Here is a 20,306-nt window from a genome sequence, read left to right on the forward strand (position 1 = left end):
ATAGGTAATAAATGTGTGATCACTGGGGTCCCACCATTGGGGCACCCACCGATTTCTAGAATGCGATTGTGCAGTGAAGAGGATTCTGAATGGAGCGGCAGTTGCGCATGTGTTCTGCCGCTAAATTCAATGGCTGTGGGGCCGATAGAGACAGCCAACAACCATGTACAACGATCGTGCATTAAAGAGGAACAGGGGTCGGGACCCCTCTTCTTTGGATCGGGAGTCCAAGTGGTGGGGCCCCCAGCGATCAGCTATTTATTAGCTATCCTGTGGATACGTGAAAAATGTTAATTGTGAGAAAACGCCGTTAGAGGAGTTTTCCCATAATCAAAATGTATCACCTATCCCGAGGATAGGTGATAAATATCTAATCGGAGGGCGTCCAACCACTGGGAACCCCACCAATCACAAGAACGGACTTACTGTGCCATTCCTGGGTGCCCCATAGGAATGGAGCGGTAGTGTGCATGCTCGGCCACCGCTCCATTAATTTCTACGGGGCTGCCGAACATAGCACTCAGCAACCCTACAGAAATGAATGGAGCGGTGGTCGAGCATGCTCAGTACCGTTCCTTTCCTATGAGGCTTCCAGGAACGCCACGGTAAGCCCGTTCTCATGATTGGTGGGAGTCCCAGCGGTTCGACCTGCACTACAAGGTATTTATCTCCTATCCTGTGGATTAATGATAAATATTGATTATGGGAAATTCCCTTTAAGGACACAGTCGGTTTTTGTTCTTTCATTTCCACCTTCCAAGAGCCATAACTTTTTTTATTTTTCCACCTACATAGATGTATGAGGACTTGTTTTTGAGTTGTATTTTTTAATGGCGCCATTTAATGTACCATATAAGGTGTTAAAAATTCTAAAAATAAATATTTTTTGGTGTGGAATAAAAAAACAAAACCTAGTTTTAAAAATGACATTTTAACTTTATTTTGCGCATCAGTACGACTACAGCGATACCAAATTGACCGTATTTTTCGGACTATAAGACGCACCTGACTATAAGACGCACCCAGGTTTTAGACAACAGAAAATAGGAAAAAATTATTTCATATTTTACAAATTTTACGAAAAGAAAACTATTTGTTAAAAAAAAAAAAAATTGTTCCGTTTTGGCTGATCATGTCATTTGACAATGGAGCAAATGCAGCGAAACAGATTATCAGAAAATATTCGAGCATTCTTAAAATGGATAATGACATCACAGATGCGCTGGGCCCATCCCCTCATATCACATACAGGGAGGATCGATCCCTAAGAGACAGATTGGTCCATAGCCACTTTTCCCCAGGGGCTAAGAAAGGGACATGGTTGGAGAGAAAAATAGTAGGCTGGTTTAAATGCCGTGGATGCATAGTATGCAAATTTATGCAATGTGGTCAAATATTTTTAAGCTCATTAAACACCAAAATATTTAAGATCAATGACTTTATAAACTGTAGATCACGAGGAGTGATCTATAAATCAACCTGTGTGTGTAAATTGGAATATGTGGGGAAAACAATCCGTGAGTTCTATAGAATAGGGGACTACATAGGTGACATCAATCATGGTAGCGATACCCACATCTCCAGACACATTAACAGTGTGCCTTAGATTTATGGGAATTTACTTTGTTGTCCCATCTGTGAGAAGGGGAACTGGGACAAAAAAGTGCTTCAGAGGAAAACGGAGTGGATCTTTAGACTAGGGACGGTGGCATCGGCAGTCCTGAATGAACAGATTAATTTTGGATGCTTTAGTTAAACCATCCAGTGATTCCCTCTACCTCCCCCTCTCCTCTGCCCCATTACCTCTCTCTATATATCTGGTATGACCTATTCTGTTTTGGGACGTTCTCTGGCCCTCTCTTGTGGCCCGGGTGTGAGGCACCTGGGGTGTGCCAGTGTACCTGTTAATCCTTTGGTGACTTACACCGGGGCCACCTTATAGTGTTCTTGACTATGCCCCCATTTTATTATTGTATAAATTGTGACCCTTCAGAGATGGCCTGGGCAGTTCTTCGGGCTAGCCAGACCTCTAAAAGACCATAGTTGACTACACTATTGATTCTGTCAAAACAACCGAACCCTTACACAACTGACACAAACGGAAACCATTTGCACCACATCCGTCACCATTGAAATCAACCTATGGTTTCCGTGTGTGTCTGTCAGGGCTCCGCAGTGGTGATGTGAACGAAGCCTTACTAGAGCATTTCACTAATTTCAACATCTCTTTCTTACAGCTCCACCGGACAATGATGTGTTGGAATACCTAGCTGTACTATACTCCAAAAATAATGCCAATATGTACAGTGGAAATTCTTGTGCTGGCTCAAGTGGTTTTCCTAATGGGATTACAAATGGTGCTGCGTGGTACCTAGTTAGAGGTGAGAACATAAAAGCCACAAGCCTTTCAGTTATATATAGCATTTTATATTCTTTCAATATTTGTGTGAGGTACAAAAATGTTAGTATAGTAAGCATTTACGACACAACAAGTCCTTTTTAAGTTGTGGTTTAGATTAGTTTGTGAGGATGAGAGGAAGCAGGCCGTGCTGAAAAATGGACATACTAAAGCTAGACATAAGATAGACATATCTCCTCGACCTCTCCCTAAACATGCATGCTCAGCTTGACTGAGCGTGCATGTTTATTTCATCAGGGAGACGAAATCAAGTTCCTACCAGAACAAAGGATTGAGCATGTTGAAATCCAACATATCCGATCCTCATTTCCCCCAAAATCTGCCATTGCGGGACAGTTGGTATGCCTCCATACACATTAAATTATTATTGTCGGGATCCGCTAACTTTAATCTAGTGTGTGAGCAGCTTTAGATAGTCTTCACACTATGTTCAGTAGATCCATTCTCCTGTATGATTTTTGTTATTAAAAGTGGGAACGGATCCTACTACAAAAGAGTAGGGAAACAACTCCAAACAAATGCTTTGGGAATGTTTCCGTCTTGCTTTTTACTAGGATCCACTATTACTTTTGATTTAAAAAGACATATGGGAGAGTGGATCTCCAAAACAGTGTGAAGACAGACCAGTGGGAAACGAATCATTCACACTACTGTCCTCCAGCATGGATGCTAAAAATGACATGGCGGAGATGAATGTGAAAACATTTAAAATGCATGTGTCATCAGAATATGCTGCTCTAGTAAGGCCAGCATATTATAGTGACAGCTTGGCTTGGCTATTATACCAAACAGCAAATACTGTGCCGTTTGATTAAAGGCAACAAAGCCAGAACACAGTAGACTCATAGCTATTAGACCACTGTATGCATGAGGGGAGCGCTCTTCTCGTGCATACAGCGAACCCATATGTAATGACGGGGGTGGGGAGACAGACAAGTGAGCCCTAATCTACCCGCCACTCAGTCCCTGCCTACTTGCAACGACCCGCCTTAGGCGACGGGGTACAACTGGGCGACGGTCCCTACGCTAAATAAGTGCACGACAGACAAACAGACAAGGGTACACAGAGCTAGGGGGAGAAAGGGGCAGTTGCCCACAGCAACACCGTGAGCAACAAGAGAAGTGAACAAGCCGAGTCAAACCAGGAGAGTACGAGGTGCCAAACGCAGAGCAGGAGAGTAGTGAACAAGCCGAGTCAAACCAGGAGTGTACGAGGTACCAAACGCAGAGCAGGAGAGTAGTCAGCAAGCCGGGTCAAACCAGGAGTGTACGAGGTACCAAACGCAGAGCAGGAGAGTAGTCAGCAAGCCGGGGTCAATATGAAGCAAGGACAATAGTACAAGAAGCTGCAGCAGGGCCAGGAAACCAAACGAGAAGAATCACAAGCAAAGGAGGAACAGGAAAGGCAGGTATAAATAGACAGAGGGCGGGAGCTAACTCCATCTGGCCAGGCTGTGATAGGTTCTCCCACTCCTAAGCCTGCCACCCTGAGTGGTGGAAGATGGAGTCAGACTCACAGACATAGAAGCAGGTGCAGACTGATAATCTATGGGCGTTAACCCCGAAGCTGTGCCTGGCAGATCCTTTACACCATAACTATGAGTCCGCTGTATTCTCCCTTAGTGGCTATTATCCAAATAATATTGTGCTGTTTAGTTAACAGCCACTAAGAATAATAGCCACTATAATAGCCCAGCGGAACTCATAAATAGGGCAACATATTCTGATGACAGATCCGCTTTAAAGGGAATGTGACGCTAGAAAAAAATTTTTTTTTTTTAGCTAAACAATTAGTGTATAGGTGATTAAACATTGTTCTAATTTTTTTAATTTTTTTCACGAGTCAGGAAATATTATAAATTAGATTCTAATTTATAATATTTCCCAGTGCTGGTCACTAGATGGAGCAATTCCCAAAATTGCAGCATTGCATGTGGTAAAGCAACCACATTGCTTTATGCTGCAAAATTTGAGAAACTCACTCGCTCTAGTGAGCTCTCAGAATCCCCCCCTCCTTTATCCTGGCTAGTGCCGGGAGAAACGAGGGGATTGAACGGTCAAACCTCCTACACTGTGTGTCGCCATTTTTTGAGCTAACACACAGTGTAGTAGGTTTACATACACTAGTAAACACACAGTAAAACACTTACATACACAGAAATAACTTACCTGCTCCAGCCGCCGCCGCTCCCTCCGGTCCGTCCGCTCCGTCTGCTACCTCCCGCTCCAAGTGCACAAGTCCAAAAGCCGCGACCGGAAGTAGTAATCTTACTGTCCGGCCGCGACTTCCGGTCCACAGGAAAATGGCGCCGGACGTCGCACAGTTACATAGTTACATAGTTACATAGTTAGTACGGCTGAAAAAAGACACATGTCCATCAAGTTCAACCAAGGGAAGGGAAAAGGGAAGGAAAAATTTCTACACATAGGAGCTAATATTTTTTTGTTCTAGGAAATTATCTAACCCTTTTTTAAAGCCATCTACTGTCCCTGCTGTGACCAGCTCCTGCGGTAGGCTATTCCATAAATTCACAGTTCTCACTGTAAAGAAGCCTTGTCGCCTCTGCAGCTTGAACCTTTTTTTCTCCAGACGGAGGGAGTGCCCCCTTGTTTTTTGAGGGGGTTTTACAAGGAACAGGATTTCACCATATTTTTTGTATGTGCCATTAATATATTTATATAAGTTAATCATGTCCCCCCTTAGTCTTCTTTTTTCAAGGCTAAATAGGTTTAATTCTTTCAATCTTTCCTCATAACTTAAATTCTCCATGCCCCTTATTAGCTTCGTTGCTCTTCTTTGTATTTTTTCCAACTCCAGGGCATCCTTTCTATGAACTGGAGCCCAGAACTGAACTGCATATTCTAGATGAGGCCTCACTAATGCTTTGTAAAGTGGCATTATTACATCCCTGTCCCGCGAGTCCATGCCTCTTTTAATACACGACAATATCCTGCTGGCCTTTGAAGCAGCTGATTGACACTGCATGCTGTTATTGAGTTTATGATTTACAAGTACACCCAGATCCTTCTCAACAAGTGAATCCGCCAGTGTAGCGCCCCCTAGGACATATGATGCATGCAGGTTGTTGGTACCAAGATGCATAACTTTACATTTATCTACATTAAACTTCATTTGCCAAGTGGACGCCCAAACACTTAGTTTGTTTAAATCTGCCTGTAATTCATGAACATCTTCCATAGTCTGAACTATATTACATAGCTTGGTGTCATCTGCAAAAATAGAAATAGTGCTATTAATCCCTTCCTCTATATCATTAATAAATAAGTTGAATAATAGTGGTCCCAGCACTGAACCCTGGGGTACACCACTTATAACCGGGGACCATTCAGAGAAGGAATCATTGACCACCACCCTCTGGATACGGTCCTTGGACTGTCAACTTGGACTTGGACTGTGTGGGAGCGGCGCATGCGCCGTTCCCACACAGACGGCGTACAGCATAGTGGATGGAACGGGCCCCGTTCGCATTCACTATGGGACTGTATGTGCCGTATTCCATGTCTGTATGTGTCGTTAATCGACACATACAGAAATGGAAAAAAAAATGGCAGCCCCATAGGGAAGAAAAAGTTCAAAAATAAAAAAAAGTAAAACGCAAACACACAAATAAATCTAAAAGTTTTTAATAAAACACTAAAATCAAACTGATGTAAAAAAAAATTCGTGACACTGTTCCTTTAAAGTGCAGGTTCTTTTGGTAAGCAGACATATATTTGGGAATTGTATTGCCATCATATAGTTTTAGGCCTCATTCCCACTCGAATATCCTTATCTGTATTATTGGATCACTGCAGCTTGTAACATATAGTATGTGCTGCGTTTATCAGAATAAGGCCTGTTTCAGACAGCCGAATGCAGCCACATTCTATATTACAACTGCAATACCTGCACTTTGCGGTTATACTGAACAGAACTCAGATCAAAGTTCTATGATAATCTAAGTGCCCTTCTGTAGATCCGTAGAAGATGCAGGTATTGCAGCCGTAATGCCAACGCTAAAATGTAGACTAACCGGAATTGCTAATTATGAAATGTCCTCATATTTTAGTGTATGTTCACAAAACATGAACCTCCACTTTATATTAAACGCAATTGCAACTCATGTACAGTAGTGTTCAAAAAAATAGCAGTGAGTCTAAAAAAACAAATCATTCTAAAAACTTTTATTTGTCTAAATGCAAATGCGTTGGAAATACGACCCATTCAATTCCAAATCAAAACAATAGCAACATTTATCTGGTTTGTGTTAATCCTTTACAGAAAGTAAAGAAAAAGGAATATTAGGCTGCTCTAAAAAATGGCATTGCCAGCATTTTTCTTTAAAAATGTAGTGTATATACTGAAAAAAAAATATCAGATTTCATTTTACTGAAGTAATATTTAGTGGCATAACCATTGTTTCTGAGATCTGCTTGACATCTGTGTTGCATGGAGTCAACCAACTTCTGGCACCTCTGATCAGGTATTCCAGTCCAGGAGGATTGGGCGACATTCCACAGTTCTATATTTTTGGGTTTTGTCTCATAAACCTCATTTTTGATGTCACCCCACAAGTTCTCTATGGGATTAAAGTCAGGGGATTGGGCTGGACACTGCATTACCTCAATCCTGATAGTCTGTAACCAAGATGTTGTTCGCTTATTGCTGTGTTTTGGGTCATTGTCGTGTTGAAACACCCATTTCAAGGGCATTTCTTCTTTGGCATAGGGCAACATGATGATCTCAAGTATTTTGATATATTTAAACTGACCCATGATCCCTTGTATGTGATAAATAGGCCCAACACCATGTTATGAGAAACCTCACCATATCATGATTTTTGCAGCACCATGCTTTACAGTCTTCATTGTGTACTGTGATTTGAATTCAGTGCTCGGGGGCCGTCTGAAATACTTTTTGTGGCCACTAGACCCAAAAAGAACAATTTTGTTTCATCAGACCACAAAATATTGCGCCATTTCTCTTCGGACCAGTCAATGGGTTCCTTGGCAAATTTTAACCCATTCTGGACATGTGTTTTTTTCAACACTGGGACTTTGCGTGAAGTTCTTGCTGGTAACTTGGCTTCACTAAATCGTCTTCTGATTGTAGCAGGACTCACTGGTAACTTCAGATCTTCTTTGATCTTTCTGAAGGTGATCATTGGTTGAGCCTTTGCCACTTTGGCTATTCTTTGATCCATTCTAACAGTAGTTCCCCTCTTCCTTCCACGTCTTTCCGGTTTTGGTTGCCACTTCAAGGCATTTGAGATCATTTTAGCTGAGCAGCCTATAATTTGCTGCACTTCTCTATATGTTTTTCGTTCTCCAATCAACTTTTGAATCGTTATTCATCAGAACAATGTCTGGAACGACCCATTTTCCCCAGTATTTCAGAAGGAAATGCACTATAACCAACATGCGCAACATTTTCCACCCTCCTACCTTAAATAAGGGCCAAAATTCATACTCCACAGAATGAAGGACTTCACTGATTTAGCTCCTCACTGCTATTATTTTGAACAAGCCCCTTTCAATTCATGATTCAATTCCTCAGAATGAGTGGCATGCATGTTCTAATTGTTGGCTGTTTTTTTTCTGCTACACTTACAAGTAAATTATTTGCTATGTAGAAATATCACTTCCACCGAAAACATTGATTTATCAGGTTAATGATGTTGGACTGCTATTTTTTTCAACACTACTTGTGTATGATTCATGGTCAAATTCGTATTTATTCCCAGGCTAAGTTCACACTAAAAACACTGAAAAAAGCCAAACTTACTCACGCTGGCAAATATACACACCAATTCAGATGAGGAGGCAGACAGACTACAATGCTACATAGAGGGAGATTACACAGGTGCAAAAATACTGAGGAACAGACACTCACACGCCTACTATTCGTGAGGGGGGGTGGCTGCTTAGTATTATCATTGCACGCAGATATAGCTTCTATAAGTGTGCCAGTCTCACGGTTACACGTAGTGCACTATTCTGGCACACAGCCTATTCGTTACGCCAAAAAGTTGTAATGTGCTGGGCAGCCCGCCTTATCTAATAGTTTGGGCATGACTAATAGATTGTATGCCAGCATAGTGCACTACATGTAACCGTGGGACTGGCGGAAAAAAAACCCCCAGAAACCTAGCGAACGGAGACAAACGGAAAGCAACTGAAACAAAAGAATTACCATTGAAAACAATGGTAATTCTAACGGAACCGTTGCTTTCCGTTTAATCTTTCGATCCGCTCTTCCTTTGATGGAAGAGAGGTAAACGTATATTAACGGTAGTGTGACAGAATCCTTACATACTAAAAAGTTAGACTGGAAAATATAAGAACTTGTCGGATGACTGTTAAGGTTGGGGTGACGGATGATGAACTCGAGAGGGTTAATATTTGTTGTGTTTTCAGTGTGAAACATCTGTGTTTATCTCTGTGGTTTTTTAAAATATGTTACCCACGCCCTTGATAATTCCAGGTGGCATGCAAGATTACAACTACATCTTCAGTCAGTGTATAGAAATCACTCTGGAGGTGTCATGCTGTAAATACCCAGAGCCCTCCACACTTCAGGGGTTTTGGAACGACAACAAAGTGTCTGTTATTGAGTACATGAAGCAAGTCCACATGGGTATGTGATAAATCATCAAAGCGAATAATGTGAAAAGAACACAAAATAGCTTTACACTTCATCAAAAGAAATAACAAAAGTAAATGAAGTGGAATTCCATTACAAGACTAATTCACCAGTTTATGTCCACAACAATTCTGTTGTAGTAGACTCCATTTTTAGAATGACGTATAATTGTGGAATAGTATGTAGATCTCTTGTGAGTGGAAAGAATAGGTGATCGTTACATCCAGACAGATATTTATGGTTAAAGGAACAATCCAGACAAAAAACGGCTATATGTTTACACTTATATTGCAAAGTCTTTGCCTATATTGTACATAAAGACTTTGTGTTGCTTTTATTCCTTATAACTGCATATATTTTCTATAGAGTAGGATCAGTTGGTTGCAGTTTCCATGACACATTTTTTGTGTCAGTCCTATGCGGACTACCTTTTCCTACACAGGATTCAGTGGACAGATTGAACACAACTAAGCTCCTAGGGTGAAGAAAATAGCACTTGGAAAGAATGGCCTAATAAGTAAAAAAAATATAAGGGATGTGAACTTATTATTTAAATTACATCTTCATATTTTCCAAGCACTATAATCACTGGAGTTGAGACAATTTACGTTACAAAATACATTCTTTAAATTATGTCTATAATATTTATACTATATACTCCCTTTCAATGATCGGACAGGCATAAAAGGACAAGTGCTTGACATGAATGGAATACCCATCCAAAATGCTATAGTGGATGTCCAGGGAAGAAAACGTATATGCCCATACCGAACTAATAAAAATGGGGAGTATTACCTTCTGCTTCTTCCAGGAACCTACACATTTAATGTAAGTAACAAAGATGTGCATCTGAAATTTTCATAGATTAGTCTACAGTGGTTAGGATAGTAATAGCATGGGCTTTCCTGGTGGGCACATACAGAACAGGCAATGCCTGCCAGCCATTGGAAACCTTTGGAGTTATTTTTTTTAAAATGTTAAATAATGTACTGATTTTTATGTGATTAAATGCAACTTTTAAATAGGTTTCTATAAAAAAAAAGGTTTTTACTCTTTGAGATACAGCTTCTATGTATCCTGTACACATAAAAGCAGTATCTTTCCATCAAAGCCTTCGGTGAATGCTGGTACTGTTTGGCTCTGACACGCAGGAACTAGCGGTTATCAATCACATCTAAATTCATGAATTAAGATGTGATCGATAACAGCTGAATGACACATAGGACCAATGTTCACTGAAGGACCTGACGGATTCGGATTTGACGGCAGGATACAGCTTCTATGTATACAGGATACATAGATGCTGTATCTCAAAATGTAAAACATTTTTTGGTAATGAAAATCTATTTAAAAGTTGAATTAAATCACATAATAATTTTTTCTTTTTATAAATAGATTTGTAAAAGGTTTACATACCCTTTTACCCCTTTAACGACGAGCGACGGATATATCCGTCTCGAGCCTCTCGTGGTTACGGTCACTATACCCACAAGATGAGCGTCAGCAGCATATCTGTTATACACAGCCAGGCTCATTCCGCAACTGCCACAAATAATACAAAAAAGTGTCTAAGCCAGAATAAATCATACAGACCAAGTAGTCCAAAAAACCTTTTTTGATTATTTTATAATCTTTATTAGTCCAAACATTTGGACAAACTACCCCTCCTACAAATATATACAAAAAGATAATAAAACATAATTAAAAACAGCCTCTGGTGAAAAAGACCACCATGGCCCTTTGAGGGTATATTCACATGCGGAGTCAAAAACGGCTGAAAATTATGGAGCTGTTTTCAGAGAAAACAGCCTCTGATTTTCGGCCGTTTTTGAAGCTGAAAATGAATTTAAGGCGTTTTTTCTAGACTTTTTTTTAGAGCGGTTTTTACATTGACAATAAAAAATAGCTCAAAATGGCTCAAGAAGTGACATGCTCCTTTTTACGGGTCTTTTTTACATGCCGTTTTTTCAAAACGGCGGCGTAAGAAAAATAACCTGTTTGAATTAAACACCATTTTTTCCATTGAATTCAATAGGCAGATGTTTGTAGGTGTTCAGCTACCGTTTTTCAGGCATATTTCAGGGCGTTCATGCTGAAAAAACGGTAGCTAAACGCCTACAAACATCTGCTCATTCACTCCCTGAAATATGCCTGAAAACGCAGAGTGTGAACATACCCTAAAAAGAATGGAAAAGTACGCCCCAAAAAACAATATGAAATCCTTTTTTCATTACAAGTTATTAGATTTACTTAAAAATGGGTCACTGCAAAAAAATGAAAAACCTACATATTAAATACCGCTGCAATCGTAATGACCTGTAGAACAAACAACTTATTAGTTATACTGCATGACGCATAGTGTAAAAGAAACACACAAAAAAACATTGGCGGATCTGCTGGGTTTTTTTTTCTTCCCCCCCCCCCCCCCTAAGTTTTTTTTATAAAAGCTAAATGGATCTCGGAATGCGGCGACACGAAAAAGACTTTTTCCAGTATAACAAGTTTTATTGTGCAAAAGTGCTAAAATGCTATATATATATATTGTATTTCTTCATTTGTACCGACCTGCGGAATAAAGTTTACATGTTATTTTTACCGCATAATAAACAGCGAAAAAAGTCTCCACAGAAAACAATGGCAGAACTGCTGTTTTTTTTGTATTCCCTTCCAAAAAAATGAATGAAAGCTAAAAAAAAACAATAAATTATATGTATCCCAAGATGGTGTCATTAAAAAAATACAACTCGTCCCGCAAAAAAACAAGCTCTCATACAGCCAACTCAAAAATTTTAAAAAAAATGATGGCCCTGGGAATGTGAGGATGAAAAAATTTAAGAAAATGGTTTGGTCGTAAGGCCCAACAGGCCTGGTCGTGAAGGGGTTAATGACTGCCAGCCATATTGTCTGAACATATTGTACCTATTTTTTCATGCTGCACCAAATTGTACTAATATTTGCTATTTCCTTTTTTACTATTTAGGTTACGATGTTGAACAAATCAATGGTACAGAATATAACCATATCAAAGAGCTCGAGCCTATCTGCATTGTCCTACAATTTACAGTTCAGTGAAAAGACAAGCAGTCCTATGCCAGCTACACTACCCTGTTCTCTAAATGAAGACAGTAGCAGTAGCAGCAGCACATTACAAATATGCATTATGACCTTCATCTTCAGAACTGTGTTGGTGCTATTATATAACACACTATAGGATGCCAAAGGAAAGACACGCTGATAATAAAATGCGTTGGAATTCACGCTAAAAATTAAAAAATTTCAGACATGCCATGTGCACTTCTACAAAACCATGGTGCAAATATTTTTAAAATTTTTCACTTGCAAAAAGAAAATAAATAAACATATTTTGTATATTCTGTCCCAAGGTGTTTTTTTAATATTTTAAAATCAAACTTATTATTGGACATTGCCACTCAAGGGAGTCTGTAAATTGGTTGAGAGTGGGCTGACAAATTGGAGAGGGGGTTGGGCTAGGATCAGCTTATAAATATTCCCGACGCTGCCCACGTAAGTTTCTCAGAAACTGCTTCACATTAGCAGATAAGTGACAGACCACTATAATGAGCGTGTCTGTCGCTACATTATACTGTCCTCAGTGATGGCAGCATAATGTGCATGACAGGTTCACTTTAAGCGTATCTAACTTTTCAGATGACTTTAGAATAAGTGGTCATGTGTGTATATGAGGAATAACAATATTTCTGGCCATTATAGAACTTGTATATGGTATTTATGTTTTAAGTTTTCCCCACTCCATGCTCTCTTTCTCTATTTCTCAGTTTTCTCTGAGCTAGCGGGTGGAGCTTAACTGCTATCATGTCTTCTATACACTGCACACAGAGAAGAGGAGGATTCTGCTCTCCTCTATCTAGAAACAACAGCAACATGGAGGAGATTACCCAGCAGTAATAAGCAGTGTAGCTGTGAATCCAGCACTGGGGTGAGATATAACACCAGGAAGCTGCTGCAGCGTTCCTATGTCTGTGTCAGTCTCTCACTCTGATCCTGCTCCCTCTCCCCCAGACGTTTATGGGCAGCTGTAACCTGAACCTTCGGTGAGCTGGTAGTCTGTCTTGTCTGTAAATTCAGAGTAAGTGAACAGTTGGGTTGGGGGGTGGGGGGAACCTGACAAGTGAATAAAGGAAATTTCTCTCTAACCAGACATATTACAAATGTTTTTTCCTATCTGCATGTACCATTGATTCATGTAAAGTTTATTGAAAAGTTAGTGACCACTTATTTTTCAGGAGTCAAACATGGATGGCTTATTAAGGCAGTGGGAGTCTAACCCCCCTTGGATCCTCTTCGATCAGCAGACTGAAGTCCTGTTGATGTGACTGGGAGGGAGATGCAGTACCAGGCACAGCCGCCCATACGGACGAACCACTGTGCCTGGTTAAATAGAAGGGCCACAGCATTCACCTGACCTTTCATTCTGCCGATCAGTGGGGAATCCCAGTGGCTGGACCCCCTCAATCAATGTTTCATAGCCTATAATTTTCCTGGAAAACACAGAATGACAGAAACACTGCTCAAAATAGGCCAAAGTGGCTATTAACCAATCAGAATGTTATTCAATCCACAGTATTGATTAGAGTATTTTATTATTGCTAAGGCACCATTCACGTCAAGTTTAGGCCTTCTCCACGTATATCTCCGACGAAAGCCCCAAACTTATTGAACTGTATGGCATACAGTGGGATACGTCGCCCTGGGACCGTCCCTGGTAAAACTCCTGAAGCTACTGTACATATATGGACAGCGGCGTCAGGAGCAGTGCTGGAGTCCCTGGGCAGAGCAGAAATGCTCTGTTCGGGGACTCCAGCGCTAAGAAACTATTGATAAATGTTGTGGGTATGGGAAGAGAGGGAAATAGAGCAGGACTGGTCAAAGTCGCCTTCAATTATTTTGTTATTGATACCGACTGTCATAGGGAAAGGATTTAATTGTGCAAAGTCCCCTTTTCCTTGATTGCACAATCATTATTTGAATTAATTTTATTTTGTTTTTTATGGTATTTTTAAATGTTATTATTTTTTGTGCTTTTATTGCTTTATGTATAGCAAGTATTATTTACTTTGTTCAGATCCCTTTGACAATTTTGGTCAATGGGAAAAAGATATTGCTTTATGTATAGCAAGTATTATTTACTTTGTTCAAATTCCTTTGACAATTTTGGTCAATGGGAAAAAGAAGGGAGTGCTGGGCTTAGTATTGTAACTGTGACTTAGTTCATGATTTACACAACATAATACTGCAACTGCAGCCAGTATTAAGCAATCAGCTGGTATACCAGGAGCACTGGCGTAGCTATAGGGGTCGCAGCGGTCGCAATTGCGACCGGGCCCAGAAGCCATGGGGGCCCACAGCCCCCCGCACCACATCAAAAAAAAGTTACTATAGTAACTCAGACAGTGGGCCCCTGTTACTATAGTAACAGACTTTACTTACCTTCCTGGTTCCGGATCGCAGCGGAGGTCCTGACGTCAAGCGCTGTGCGCAGCGCATGACGTCACAGCGCTATGCGCCGCGCACAGCATCGAGACGACAGAACTCCCGCCGTGGCCGAAGAGGAAGGTAAGATTAGCCCTGACTGGCGGGGTCCGACTCCCGGGACCCGCCAATCAGCTGTTTTGAAGGGGCCGCAGCACTCGTATGAGAGCTGCTCCCCTTCATTCCGGTCACACTGTGAATCGGTGTCAGCGATTCACAGTGTGAGCGAGTAGTGAAATGAAGGGGAAGCAGCTCTCGTACGAGTGCTGCGGTCCCTTCAAAACAGCTGATTTGCTGGTCCCGAGAGACTCATCAGCTATTGATGGCCTATCCTGAGGATAGGCCATCAATGTTTAGGGACTGCACAACCCCTAAGCCTACGATGTAGCAGGCTTAGGGGGCCCATGAGACAGGATCACAGATTGTGTGATCCGGTCTGCTGGGCCCTGTATCTAAACCAATCACATGGTAGGCTTAGATACATGGCCCATGTGTGATCCTGTCTGATGGGCCCTGTATATAAGCCTACCACAAGGTAGGTTTAGATACAGGACCCCAGCACACAGTAATCTTATACTGTATAGGATTACTGTCTGCTGGACCCTGTATCTAAGCCTACGTTGTGGTAGGCTTAGATACAGGGTCCCACAGACAGTATCACACATGGGCCCTGTATCTAAGCCTAACACATGTTACTAATCGTTTTTTTTGTGTGTTTTCTTACAGGTTCGGTCGTTGGACTACGTCGGATTGCAGGACTACTTCGATGACGGCTTTTTTTTTATTATCAATAAAATGGTTAATGAGGGCTGTGTGGGTTTTTTTTTTTATTTCAATAAAATATTTTTTCTATGTCTTTGTGTTTTTTTTTAAACTATATTACTACCGCCTTAGTAATGGCCGCCGGCTGATTGACAGCATCCATTGCTAAGGCGGGGCTTAGTGTTAGCCGGTGCAGAGGCTAACACTAACCCCCATTATTACCCCGGTACCCACCGCCACCAGGGGTGCTGGGAAGAGCCGGGTACGATCCAGTACTTAACCATCTGTAGTGATGGTCGGCCACTGGGGTGGCCGCAGGCTGGTATTATCAGGAGCGGAAAGGCCAGATACAGTGGCCCTTCCCACCCTGGTAATGCTAGGCTGCTGCTGCTTTATTGTATCTGGCTGGTTATGAAAAAAGGGGGGGGGACCCCACGTCATTTAAAAAAAAAAAAAATAATAATAATAATTGGAAAGAACGATGTTGGGTCCCCCCCAATTTTCCTAACCAGCCAGATACAACACAGCAGCAGCAGGCAGCATTACCAGGGTGGTAGGTGCCACTGTTTTGGCCTTCCCCAGCCTAATACTACCAGCCTGCGGCCACCCGGGTGCCTGCCCGTCAATACAGATGGAGGGGTACTGGTTCGTACCCGGCTCTTCCCAGTACCCCTGGTGGCGGTGGGTACCGGGGTAATAATGGGGGTTAGTGTTAGCCTCTGCACCTGCTAACATTAAGCCCCGCCTTAGTAATAGAGGTTGTCAATCAGCCAGCGGCCATTAACTAAGGCGGTGATAATAAAGTTTAAAAAGATACAAGCACATAGAAAAAATATTTTATTGAAATAAAAAGACACAACCCTCATTAACCATTTTATTGAGAATAAAAAAACGCCGTCATTGAAGTCCTCAAATCCAAAGTCCAACAACCGAACCTGTAAAAAAACACAAACACACAAAAATAATCAGTAACACATAAAGAAGCAAAATTATTATTCTTACCTTTCCTGGGTCCAGTGCTGGAGCCGCAATGTCAGCGAGCTGAGTCCTGTATCTAAACCAATCATGTGTGATACTGTCTGCTGGGCCCTGTATCTAATCCAATCATGTGTGATACTGTCTGCTGAGCCCTGTATCTAATCCAATCATGTGTGATACTGTCTACTGAGCCGTGTATCTAATCCTATCATGTGTGATACTGTCTGCTGAGCCGCTGTATCTAATCCTATCATGTGTGATACTGCCTTCCGAGCCACTGTATCTAATCCTATCATGTGTGACACTACCTTCTGAGCCACTGTATCTAATCCGATCATGTGTGATACTGTCTGCCGAGCCACTGTATCTAATCCGATCATGTATGATACTGTCTGCTGGGCCCTGTATCTAATCGTATCATGTGTGATACTGTCTTCTGGGCCCTATATCTAATCCTATCATGTGTGATACTGTCTGCTGAGCCACTGTATCTAATCCTATCATGTGTGATACTGTCTGCTGGGCCCTATATCTAATCCGATCATGTGTGATACTGTCTGCTCAGCGACTGTATCTAATCCTATCATGTGTGATACTGTCTGCTGAGCCGCTGTATCTAATCCTATCATGTGTAATACTGCCTTCCGAGCCACTGTATCTAATCCGATCATGTGTGATACGGTCTGCTCAGCCACTATATCTAATCCTATCATGTGTGATACTGTCTGCTGAGCCACTGTATCTAATTCCATCATGTGTGATACTGTCTGCTGAGTAATTGTATCTAATCCTATCATGTGTGATACTGTCTGCTCAGCCACTGTATCTAATCCTATCATGTGTGATACTGTCTGCTCAGCCACTGTATCTAATCCTATCATGTGTGATACTGTCTGCTCAGCCACTGTATCTAATCCTATCATGTGTGATACTGTCTGCTCAGCCACTGTATCTAATCCTATCATGTGTGATACTGTCTGCTCAGCAACTGTATCTAATCCTATCATGTGTGATACTGTCTGCTGAGCCAATGTATCTAATCCTATCCATAGTTTATAGGGTCGTAGTGCTATAGATATGCTATGCTGTCTCCTATACACACACATTTTTTTGGGGCGGACACATATGTATTGGGGGTATTTCCCCTGACATTTTAAGCCCTGAGGGTATGTTCACACGGCAGCGTCCGTTACGTCTGAAATTACTGAGCTGTTTTCAGGAGAAAACAACTCAGTAATTTCAGCCGTAATGGCATGTGCAGGCGTCTTTCGCTTCGTCCATTATGGACGTAATTGGAGCTGTTTTTCCATTCCATGGAGTCAATGGAAAACGGCTCCATTTACGTCTGAAGAACTGACAGGCACTTCTTTGACGCGGGCGTCTTTTTTACGCGCCGACTTTTGACAGCGGCGCATAAAAAAAAATGACCGTCGGCACAGAACATCGTAAGACCCATTCAAATGAATGGGCAGATGTTTGCCAACGCTTTTGAGCCACATTTTCGGACGTAATTTAATGCTAAAACGCCCGAATTACGTCCGTAAATAGGGTGTGTGAACCCAGCCTTAGTGACGCCCCGGCTGCTAGCGCTGCATTGTTGGGTCACTTAGGAGACCCAGCGATGCAGCTGAAAGCTGCGGACCGTCGGCCATGAGGAGTTTGCGGGGGGGGGGGGGCCCAATAAGAACTTTTGCATCGGGGCCCATGAGCCTTTAGCTACGCCCCTGACCAGGAGAGAGTGAGTTTCCTGGTCTATGACCATGTAAATCTCGATCTTTTGTAGCTGTTAGCACTGCAGACAGTATCAGGCAATCAGCTGATATACCTGGAGAAAGTGAGTCTCCTGGTTTATGGCCGTGTAAATCACGATCTTTAATAGCTTTTAACACTGCAGAAGCAGATTCAATGTCAGTATACCAGGAGAGGTAGTTGTGGGTGTCCGAACTTTGTGTATTTAAAATCCCAGCATCATCGCTGCAGGACCTGTCAGTTGAGCAGCGAGACCGGGATTGTAGCTGTCACTGTGCTTGGGCAGGAACAGCTACCAGTTCGCAGGCACACACCACCGAACTGAGGGATCGCGAGCACAAGCTGTATTGTGCCCGCAGTATTCCGAACATAAATCTCAAAATGTCAGCCTCATGTGCCGTGACGTCATCGGCACTCGACCGCGCGGCCAGTGGCGTAACTACCGCGGTAGCAGCAGTAGCGGCTGCTACGGGGCCCGTGCCGCCAGCCGACACGCCCTCCCAAATGCCCGGTGGCGCCGCTAGCAGCCGTTATGGCTGCTACAGGGGTAGCACCGCTACTGTGGGGCCCGCGCCACCGAGCCTTACACAGGCACTCTCATGCCTGTAGGTGTCGCTAGCACCGGAGGGGGCCCCGGGTGCTAGCGGCAGCCAAATACATGTATTAGCACTGAATGGCCGGGCATGTTCCGTGCCTGACCATCCAGTGCCTTACAATGACACTGATTGGCTAGCGGCGTGATGACATCATCGCGCCGCTTCCATGCTTGGAAGGTGCTGATTGGCGGGGCAAGTCATTCTGCCCCGCCAATCAGCGTCATTGAAGGACGCTCATTCAGCTCCTGCAGACATGCTCAGAAGAGAGCATGTCTGCATCGCCAGTGAACAGCGTGGGAACCGGAGAATGTGAGTATGTCAACTTTATATATTTTTTTCCTCATAAAAATGTGAATGGCATTATCTATAGTGGGGGGGTCTATCTACAGGGGGGGTCGTCTTTATGTGGGCTATTATATATAGGGGGGTCTATATGTGGGGCAGTAGCTACAGGGGGGTCTATATGTGGGGCAGTAGCTACAGGGGGGTCTATATGTGGGGGTGTGGGCCACTATATACAGGGGGGTCTATATGTGGGGGTGTGGGCCACTATATACAGGGGGGTCTATATGTGGGGGTGTGGGCCACTATATACAGGGGGGTCTATATGTGGGGGTGTGGGCCACTATATACAGGGGGGTCTATATGTGGGGGTGTGGGCCACTATATACAGGGGGGTCTATATGTGGGCCACTATATACAGGGGGGGTCTATATGTGGGGCACTAGCTACAGGGGAGGTCTGTATGTGGGGATGTGGGCCACTATCTACAGGGGGGTCTATATGTGGGGCAGTATATGTGAGACACTATACAGGGGTGGGCTATATGTAGAGCACTATCTATAGGGGAGCTATTTTTTAGGGTACTTTCTATAGGGGTGGGCTATGTGTGGGACACTATATACAGGGGTGGGTTACCTGTGAGGCACTAGCAACAGGGTGGCTATATGTAGTGCACAGTCTACAGGGGTGGGCTATATGTGGGACAATATCTACAGAGGTGGGCTATACGTGGAGCACTAACTATAGGGGAAGCTATATGTAGGGCAGCACGGTGGCTCAGTGTTTAGCACTATTGCCTTGCAGCTCTGGAGTCCATATGTGGGCACTATCTACAGGGGCTTCTATGTAGGTCACTATCTACAGGGGGCACTATCTACAGGGGGCACTATCTACAGGGGGCACTATCTACAGGGGGCACGGTGTGTGTGACAGTTATATTTAGATGTGTTGAGAATTGTAACTTTGTTTACAGGTGCAGAAATGTTTTAAAAGTGAGAAGCTGAAGACATCTAAACGGAAAACTGCAGAAATGGGTCATGGCCGGGAGAAATCCATCATAGATGTCTGAACCGGAGGGAGAAGAAAAGAACTAGAATCTGAGACGTCACCGGTGAGTCACTTAATGTAAATGTTTATTCTGCCTCTAATCAGTATTGTAGTCACTGTATGATCTGCAGCGAGATGATGGTGTTATGATTTTTTTTTGTGAAACCGCATCTCCCAGCATATCCTTATCATTGTTCCGGCCATGCTGGGAGCTGTAGTTTTACGCCGTACAAACCTATGCGCAGTGGCGTAACTACCGCTATAGCAGCCGTATCGACTTCTACGGGGCCTGCAGCATGAGGGGGCCCGTGCCACCCGC

At 42.8% G+C, this 20,306-nt stretch overlaps 1 protein-coding gene across 2 annotated transcripts in view; it reads left to right on the plus strand.

The window, feature by feature from the left end:
* The window catches only part of CPM (carboxypeptidase M), a 94,355-nt gene extending 81,959 nt beyond the window's left edge, over window positions 1-12,396 (plus strand). For both annotated transcript variants that reach the window (XM_075855009.1, XM_075855010.1), the window contains exons 6-9: window positions 2,238-2,381; window positions 8,904-9,056; window positions 9,742-9,890; window positions 12,043-12,396. In XM_075855009.1, the coding sequence (XP_075711124.1) occupies window positions 2,238-2,381; window positions 8,904-9,056; window positions 9,742-9,890; window positions 12,043-12,273 (677 nt within the window). In that variant the 3' untranslated portion in view covers window positions 12,274-12,396. The remainder of the gene's footprint in view (window positions 1-2,237; window positions 2,382-8,903; window positions 9,057-9,741; window positions 9,891-12,042) is intronic.
* The last annotated feature ends 7,910 nt before the right edge of the window (window positions 12,397-20,306 follow it).

This window comes from Rhinoderma darwinii, chromosome 3 (genome assembly GCF_050947455.1).
Source record: "Rhinoderma darwinii isolate aRhiDar2 chromosome 3, aRhiDar2.hap1, whole genome shotgun sequence".
Taxonomy (NCBI): Eukaryota; Metazoa; Chordata; class Amphibia; order Anura; family Rhinodermatidae; genus Rhinoderma; species Rhinoderma darwinii.